At 42.3% G+C, this 9,283-nt stretch overlaps 1 protein-coding gene across 1 annotated transcript; it reads right to left on the bottom strand.

The window, feature by feature from the left end:
• Nucleotides 1–1,396: 1,396 nt before the first annotated feature.
• Nucleotides 1,397–3,406, bottom strand: apoc2 (apolipoprotein C-II). Its single transcript, NM_001124260.1, is given in 4 exon segments — nt 1,397–1,921; nt 2,023–2,224; nt 2,519–2,581; nt 3,368–3,406. Coding segments are annotated over 3 exon segments (339 nt in total). The 5' UTR covers nt 2,568–2,581; nt 3,368–3,406; the 3' UTR covers nt 1,397–1,833.
• Between the last annotated feature and the right edge of the window lie 5,877 nt (nt 3,407–9,283).

Here is a 9,283-nt window from a genome sequence, read left to right as displayed (position 1 = left end):
TCAGAGGACACCCTTTATTCCCACTCATTTAGAAACTCAGAGGACACCCTTTATTCCCACTCATTTAGAAACTCAGAGGACACCCTTTATTCCCACTAATTTAGAAACTCAGAGGACACCCTTTGTTCCCACTAATTTAGAAACTCAGAGGACACCCTTTGTTCCCACTAATTTAGAAACTCAGAGTACACCCTTTGTTCCCACTAATTTAGAAACTCAGAGGACACCCTTTATTCCCACTAATTTAGAAACTCAGAGGACACCCTTTGTTCCCACTAATTTAGAAACTCAGAGGACACCCTTTGTTCCCACTAATTTAGAAACTCAGAGGACACCCTTTGTTCCCACTCATTTAGAAACTCAGAGGACACCCTTTATTCCCACTAATTTAGAAGCTCAGAGGACACCCTTTGTTCCCACTCATTTAGAAACTCAAGCTCTGGTTGAGAACCTGTCTGTCAGAAACAGTCACAGGAATCGGTGTTTACTTTTTCCTCTATATGACCTGCTTCTTATATTCAGACGGGAGGCAGTTGACTCAGTGTTAGGTGATAGTTATGTACAGTAGGCATTGTGAGACTCCGTATTGTCCATATTGTAAACTCTGAGACATGATGTACACACAACCATATTACCATTACCATTACCATATACTACCCACCACTGCGACCTGTATGATCTCGTTGGCTGGCCCTCGCTTCATACTCGTCGCCAAACCCACTGGCTCCAGGTCATCTACAAGACCCTGCTAGGTAATGTCCTTCCTTATCTCAGCTCACTGGTCACCATAGCAGCACCCACCTGTAGCACGCGCTCCAGCAGGTATATCTCTCTGGTCACCCCCAAAACCAATTCTTCCTTTGGCCGCCTCTCCTTCCAGTTCTCTGCTGCCAATGACTGGAACGAACTACAAAAATCTCTGAAACTGGAAACACTTATCTCCCTCACTAGCTTTAAGCACCAGCTGTCAGAGCAGCTCACAGATTACTGCACCTGTACATAGCCCATCTATAATTTAACCTCAACAACTACCCCTTCCCCTACTGTATTTATTTATTTATTTTGCTCCTTTGCACCCCATTATTTCTATCTCTACTTTGCACATTTTTCCACTGCAAATCTACCATTCCAGTGTTTTACTTGCTATATTGTATTTACTTCGCCACCATGGCCTTTTTTGCCTTTACCTCACTTATCTCACCTCATTTACTGACATTGTATATAGACTTATTTTTCTACTGTATTATTGACTGTATGTTTGTTTTACTCCATGTGTAACTCTGTGTTGTATGTGCCGAACTGCTTTGCTTTATCTTGGCCAGGTCGCAGTTGTAAATGAGAACTTGTTCTCAACTTGCCTACCTGGTTAAATAAAGAAATATGAATAATGCCCCTCAAGAAACACATAGTGTTTATTGGTTTTCTACAAATGCATGTTTTTATTTCAAGATATGTCGACATTAAAAAAACATTTAAAAAAAGTATTTTCCTACTTTCACTGACTTTGCTGATAGCTACTTTATTGTAAAAATAAATGTACTTCCTACGACAGAGATATGTGGTTGTCTCACCTAGCTATCTGAAGATGAATGCACTGATTGTAAATCGCTCTGGATAAGAGCGTCTGATAAATGACTGAAACGTAAAATGTTGACAAAATAATACTGTATTTCAATCTACACAGACTCCAGGGGGACGTCACCGAGGGTTGGAGGTCTGCTGAAGCTGATCAGAGGCTCCAGGATGAGAGAGTAGGGGCCCACAGCTGCGACGCTCTCCTCACAAAAGCATTTTGAGGACGTTGGGGACACAGAGGGAAACAAGGAAGGGTCTTTACTGTTGGTATAAGATGTGGTAGACCTGGTCCTGCAGGATGCCAGCGTAAGTCATCGCCGCCACGGTGGTGTCACTGATGGCATTCCTGATGGACACAGACACATGGACAGTGCATTAACTGTCAGCCTGCTATCTTGACCTGCTGTTCCGTTCTTGTGTGTGTGTGTGTGTGTGTGTGTGTCTTACTTGGCCTTCTCCTTCAGCTTCAGGCCATCGATGCTGTCCAGCCAGCTAGAGGCGGTGCTGATGGATGTGTCGTAGTAGCCCTTGACGACGCTGGTCAGCTTTTCCAGGGTTCCCTGCTCTCCATCAGCCTCAGCAACATCAGCGGCCGGTTCCTCAGGCGTACCCTCCTCAGCTTGCCTAGGCAGACGGAGGCCCTGAGCACCTGGAAGGGGAGGGTTAGGGTTAGAGGGTCAAAATGGTTGGTTGGTCAGTCTGTCAATATTGCTGCTCGTGGTGCTCTTATCTGGAGTGTTTAACGTTTCAAATCCAATCAAATTTTGTTGGTCACATACACAAAATTAGCAGATGTTATTGTGGGTGTAGAGAAATGCTATTATGATAAAACAACCTTCTGGAATGCACAGTGAGACTGCATAAATGACAACCTGGAACATCACCAGTATGTCAGTCAGTTAGTCAGTCAGTTAGTCAGTCAGGGTCTAGACTGTGTACTTACTGAGGCCCAGAAGAGTGACGAGCACAGTGATGACCAGAAGCTTGTTCATGATGTCACTCAGATCTGTGTGCAAAGCAAACATCTTGGTGAGGGTCAGATAAACCATACATCAACTTGTCCACTAGTCAGCATCATTTACTCTTCCTTTTCAGCTCTGCTCTTAGCCTGATCTCATCTCAGGCTCATCCAATCTCTTCCATTTTATCTCAAACATGTATTTTAACATGTTTCCAATGACTACAGTAAGGCTATTCTGGGGTTGGCAATGTTTTTAATGACAATGAAACTATCATTTTTCTGGGTTTGTATCTCACTATGATGCAGCAGACCACATACAGATGCAGGATCTTACTTTGACCAGTTTCTCACAGCAGGAAAATAATCCTGGAGAAACAGGAAATAATCATTATAATATTATTATAATTAATGGCCATTTTTGTAGGGGGTTGATACATGTTTAGTTAGCAAATCAAGTCTGAAATGTTAAATTGCAAACTTTAGAAGCCTTTTTAAATCTTGAATATACTACAAGTTTGCATTTCCTGCTCTGCCCCTGTTGTCCTGTAATAATGATCAAATTAAGGTCCTACATCTGTATAGACATGCTCTAATTTATTTAGTTATTCCATTCAGTTGGAACCCCTCTCAATACCCTCTACTTGATCTCTCCCAGGGAGTGTTTTGTCCAACAGTCTGGAGACAGACGTGTAATACCCATCTTACCCACCCAATACCCATCTACAACACCTTATAACAGTGATATTATCATGACTAAGAGGTGTTTTCTTTTTCTCCATGCAGATGTGTGAACCAAAACAGGGTGAACCAAACGAACATGGCTGTACTCACTGTTTCTTCTCTCCGTACTGGGTGACAGGAATGAATAGCAGGCAGTAGCTGAGAGGCAGCGGTGAGCTAGCCTGTATATATATGAGTGGGGATGTGTTGACTTGTCGTTCTCCGAGCCAAAGTGCACTCCTCTGAGATAAACACCCACTGTTCAGGTGTTTGTGTATGTGATAAAGAAAGTGAGAGAGAGGGCAGACAGGGTCAACGATGGAGATGCTATGACAGTAACAGGTTCATGATTTGATTTATTTAGTATCATTTGAGTTTAGTGTAGGGAATCTGTGTATTTGCCAATCCAGATAGCTGTATTGAAATGTAACAGAACAAGTTATCCTGCTTGCTGATTGGTTTTGATTGGAGACTGGTTGACTTTTATTGGTCTTTATTAAGTCCGTAGAGTTCATATTACAAACCCCTACCACCACCCCCTTCCACCTACCCCATCCCATGCCTAAGCACACAGTCCTAAGTCTAGATCAACAGTGACACGTCCGTCGGTTTGGTTACTACAGGCTAGCACAGACCCCACTGCGCTCAAATGGTGATGGTAAACTAAGACAAAGATTCGCCAAGTGGGGCTGGTTAACTATCGGTCAATGACTCACTACCAGTGGAAGTTAATGATGGGGCAGCATGATCTGTTATCACTGAATATCTCATGTGAAGCCCAGTGCTGTAGCTGTGGGCTGTTTAAACTGCATCATCCACATCTTCAGGTGTATTGTGATGAATCTGCCATGATCTTTTAGCTAGATCCTCCTAATAACCTGTCCTGGCTGTGTGTGTGTGAGGTCAAGAGATTTTACAATAAAGTATGATTGTACAATTCCAGTATTACGTTACATTTCCCGTGTTGGACTTGATTGGTATAACGGGGGAGTTCAGTATTTATCTCTAACTTCATATTAGATGTTTCCTCACCCTGAAAGGGTTTGTGGGCCAGGAGAAACTGTAATCCATGCTTCAGTTTTCTTTTAACAGACACTACAAACTCAACATTAAGTTGTGAAATACTGAACTTTGCCTTAATATGGAAAGCTTTTTTCCCCTTCTTTGTTTACTAAATTTAGTGCTGTGTAAACACTAGTCACCTGATTCCCTGTCACACGTCAGGTTGTTTTGTGTCCTGTCAATATGACCAGGTCTCTGGTAAGGTGGTGGTGGTGATAAACTGAAGGGACAGGCTGGTATGCACTGTAGCACTAAAGCATAAACTTCCTGACCATATCCCTTCTCACTGATCATTGGTTGAATAGGGAGGGTTGTGCCCTTGATCGTTATCCAATCTGTTTGGCGCAGAATTAGCTTTTGGAGTGAGATTGAAGATCGAACTCATTAAACATATTTTAATTGGTGTATATGTCTTATTTATTTAATTAATTTAGGCCCTTTATTTAGCCAAGTAGGTTATGAAGAATGTATTCAGCTACATAGCGACCTGGCAAGAGGGTGCAGTGAAACAGGGCAGACATGTAATATTTGCACTTTGTGATTGACCACCCACACTGTATGTCTGCTGTATTTCTCTCTGGTAGTGGGAAAAACGTGTTGGACTTGTGTGACTCAGTTGCCCAGTTCAGGAAACATATTGTTCTATCCCTCCTCTGTACTCTACTCTGCTATTCTGTACTGTTCTGGACTGTTCTGTTCGGTTCTGGACTTTTCTGTTCTGGACTGTACTATTCTGTTATGGACTGTTCTGTTCTGGACTGTTCTGTTCTGGACTGTTCTGTTCTGGACTGTTCTGTTCTGTTCTGGACTGTTCTGTTCTGTTCTGGACTGTTCTGTTCGGTTCTGGACTGTTCTGTTCTGGACTGTTCAGTTCTGGACTATTCTGTTATGGACTGTTCTGTTATGGACTGTTCTGTTATGGACTGTTCTGTTCTTGACTGTTCTGTTCTTGACTGTTCTGTTCTGTTCTGGACTGTTCTGTACTATTCTGTTCTGGACTGTTCTGTACTATTCTGTTCTTGACTGTTCTTTTCTGTTCTGGACTGTTTTGTTCTGGACTGTTCTGTACTATTCTGTTCTGGACTGTTTTGTTCTGGACTGTTCTGTACTATTCTGTTCTGGACTGTTTTGTTCTGGACTGTTCTGTACTATTCTGTTCTGGACTGTTTTGTTCTGGACTGTTCTGTACTATTCTGTTCTGGACTGTTTTGTTCTGGACTGTTCTGTACTATTCTGTTCTGGACTGTTTTGTTCTGGACTGTTCTGTACTATTCTGTTCTGGACTGTTTTGTTCTGTTCTGTTCTGGACTGTTTTGTTATGGACTGTTCTGTACTATTCTGTTCTGGACTGTTCTGTACTATTCTGTTCTGGACTGTTCTGTAATATTCTGTTCTTGACTGTTCTGTTCTGTTCTGGACTGTTTTGTTCTGGACTGTTCTGTACTATTCTGTTCTGGACTGTTCTGTACTATTCTGTTCTGGACTGTTTTGTTCTGGACTGTTCTGTACTATTCTGTTCTGGACTGTTTTGTTCTGGACTGTTCTGTACTATTCTGTTCTGGACTGTTTTGTTCTGTACTGTTCTGTACTATTCTGTTCTGGACTGTTTTGTTCTGGACTGTTCTGTACTATTCTCTTCTGGACTGTTTTGTTCTGGACTGTTCTGTACTATTCTGTTATGGACTGTTCTGTACTGTTCTGTTCTGTACTATTCTGTACTGGTTTGTAATGTTCATCATACAAATCTGGGAGATATGCATGAACATATCCTACATTAAACAACTTTGTCTAATAATACAGAACTGAACAAACTAGTCAAATAGACTCACACAAATAAATCATGCCCCTCAAGAAACACATAGGGTCTACTGTTTTCCTGCTATTCATGTTTTGACATAAAATAACACAGTATTTCAAACTGTTCCAGATGTCTGACGTCAGAGTCATTTGAGTCGACTGCACCACTGGGTGCCACTATAATTTGACATGTGTTTCTGCCCTACTGGGTTTCCTGTGGTGAAACACTAGGGCTCTTTTCTTCATTCATAATGGAAAGGTTCTGTGTGCTGTCTGAGGTGAACCTAAAGAGAGTAGGGACCCACAGCTGCGACAGTCTCCTCACCAAGGGACTTGCAGACGGTCCTGGCGCTTGCTGGACTTTCTTGGGCGGCCTGAAGCCTTCTTCACAACAATTGAACCGCTCTCCTTGGAGTTCTTGATGATCCAATAAATGGTTGATTTAGGTGCGATCTTAATGGCAATATCCTTGCCTGTGAAGCCCTTTTTGTGCAAAGCAATGATGACGGCACGTGTTTCCTTGCAGGTATGATAGACAGAGGAATGATAGACAGAGGAAGAACAATGATTCCAAGCACCACCCTCCTTTTGAAGCTTCCAGTCTGTTATTCAAACTCAATCAGCATAACAGAGTGATCTCCAGCCTTGTCCTCGTCAACACTCACACCTGTGTTAATGAGAGAATCACTGACATGATGTCAGCTGGTCCTTTTGTGGCAGGGCTGAAATGCAGTGGACATGTTTTTGGGGGATTCAGTTCATTGGCATGGCAAATAGGGACTTTGCAATTAATTGCAATTCATCGCATCACTCTTCATAACATTCTGGAGTATATGCAAATTGCTATCATACAAACTGAGGCAGCAGATTTTGTGCAAATGTATATTTGTGTCATTCTCAAAACTTTTGGCCACGACTGTACTTACTGAGGCGCAGAAGTGCTACGAACACGGTGATGACCAGAATCTTGTTCATGATGTCACTCAGATCTGTGGGCAAAGAAAACATCTTGGTGAGGGTCAGATAAACCATCAACTGGTCTTTCTGGTTATCTGTCCCACTATGATGCAGCAGACCACATATTGACATGTCTTAATTTCTTTAGTTACTCTTTTCAGTTGGAACCCCTCTCAAGACCCTCGACTTGATCTCTCCCAGAGAGCGTTTTGTCCAACAGTCTGGAGACACAGACATGTGTAATGTGCATCTAATAACACAGCACAACACCTTATAACAGTGGTATTATCATGACGTGCTGTAACGTTTTTCGTCTGGTGAAGGAGACGAGGACCAAGGTGCAGCGTGGTAAATGTTCATTTTAATAAACAAAATAAACTGAACACTGAAATGACAAAAAATAATAAAGAGCGAGAACGAAAACAAAACAGTTCTGTAAGGAATAAGCACAAAACAGAAAACAATCACCCACAACCAAAATGGGGAAAACAGGCTGCCTAAGTATGATTCTCAATCAGAGACAACCAGGCTACCTAAGTATGATTCTCAATCAGAGACAACCAGGCTACCTAAGTATGATTCTCAATCAGAGACAACCAGGCTACCTAAGTATGATTCTCAATCAGAGACAACCAGGCTACCTAAGTATGATTCTCAATCAGAGACAACCAGGCTACCTAAGTATAATTCTCAATCAGAGACAACCAGGCTACCTAAGTATGATTCTCAATCAGAGACAACCAGGCTACCTAAGTATAATTCTCAATCAGAGACAAAAATCAACAGCTGCCTCTGATTGAGAACCATACCAGGTCAAACACAGAAATGGAAAACATAGAAAAACAACATAGAATGCCCACCCCAACTCACGCCCTGACCAAACTATAACAGAGACATAAAAAAGGAACTAAGGTCAGGACGTGACACGTGCACCCTGAAGTAGCTACTCTAGTAAGAGGTGTTTTCTTTTTCTCCGTGCAGCTGTGAGAACCTAAAGAAGATAGTGAACCAAATGGTGAACTAGAAGATGATCCACCAAAACATGGTGAACTAGAAGATGACCCACCAAAACATGGTGAACCAAAATATGGGGAACTAAAAGATGGTGTACCAACAGATGGATAACCAACGAACATGGCTGTTCTCACTGTTTATCCTCTCCGTACTGGGTGACAGGAATGAATAGGAGGCAGTAGCTGAGAGGCAGCAGTGAGCTAGCCTGTATGTACACTACCGTTCAAAAGTGTGGGGTCAAATAGAAATATCCTTGTTTTTGAAAGAAAAGCAATTTTTTGGTCCATTAAAATAACATCAATTTGATCTGAAATACAGTGTAGACATTGTTAATATTGTAAAGGACTATTGTGTCTGGAAACAGCTGATTTTTAATGGATATCTACATAGGTGTACAGTGGCCCATTATCGGTAACCATCACTCCTGTGTTCCAATGGCACGTTGTGTTAGCTAATACAAGTTTATCATTTTAAAAGACTAATTGATCATTAGAAAACCCTTTTGCAATTATGTTAGCACAGCTGAAAACTGTTGTTCTGATTAAAGAAGCAATTAAACTGGCCTTCTTTAGACTAGTTGAGTATCTGGAGCATCAGCATTCGTGGGTTCTATTACAGGCTCAAAATGGCCAGAAACAAAGATCTTTCCTCTGAAACTCGTCAGTCTATTCTTGTTCTGAGAAGTGAAGGCTATTCCATGCTAGAAATTGCCAAGAAACTGAAGATCTCGTACAACGCTGTGTACTACTCCCTTCACAGAATAGCGCTTTACTGTCTCTAACCAGAATAGAAAGTGGAGTGGGAGGCCCCGGTGCACAACTGAACAAGAGGACAAGTACATTAGAATGTCTAGTTTGAGAAACAGACACCTCACAAGTCCTCAACTGGCAGCTTCATTAAATAGTACCCGCAAAACACCAATCTCAACGTCAACAGTGAAGCGGCGACTCCGGGATGCTGGTCTTCTCAGCAGAGTTCCTCTGTCCAGTGTCAACGTCAACAGTGAAGCGGCGACTCCGGGATGCTGGTCTTCTCAGCAGAGTTCCTCTGTCCAGTGTCAACGTCAACAGTGAAGAGGCGACTCCGGGATGCTGGTCTTCTCAGCAGAGTTCCTCTGTCCAGTGTCAACGTCAACAGTGAAGCGGCGACTCTGGGATGCTGGTCTTCTCAGCAGAGTTCCTCTGTCCAGTGTCTGTG

The sequence above is a fragment of the Oncorhynchus mykiss genome, chromosome 2, assembly GCF_057628025.1.
Source record: "Oncorhynchus mykiss isolate SJ-2025 chromosome 2, ASM5762802v1, whole genome shotgun sequence".
In the NCBI taxonomy this organism is placed as follows: Eukaryota; Metazoa; Chordata; class Actinopteri; order Salmoniformes; family Salmonidae; genus Oncorhynchus; species Oncorhynchus mykiss.
This window is presented reverse-complemented; position numbering and strand designations above follow the sequence as displayed.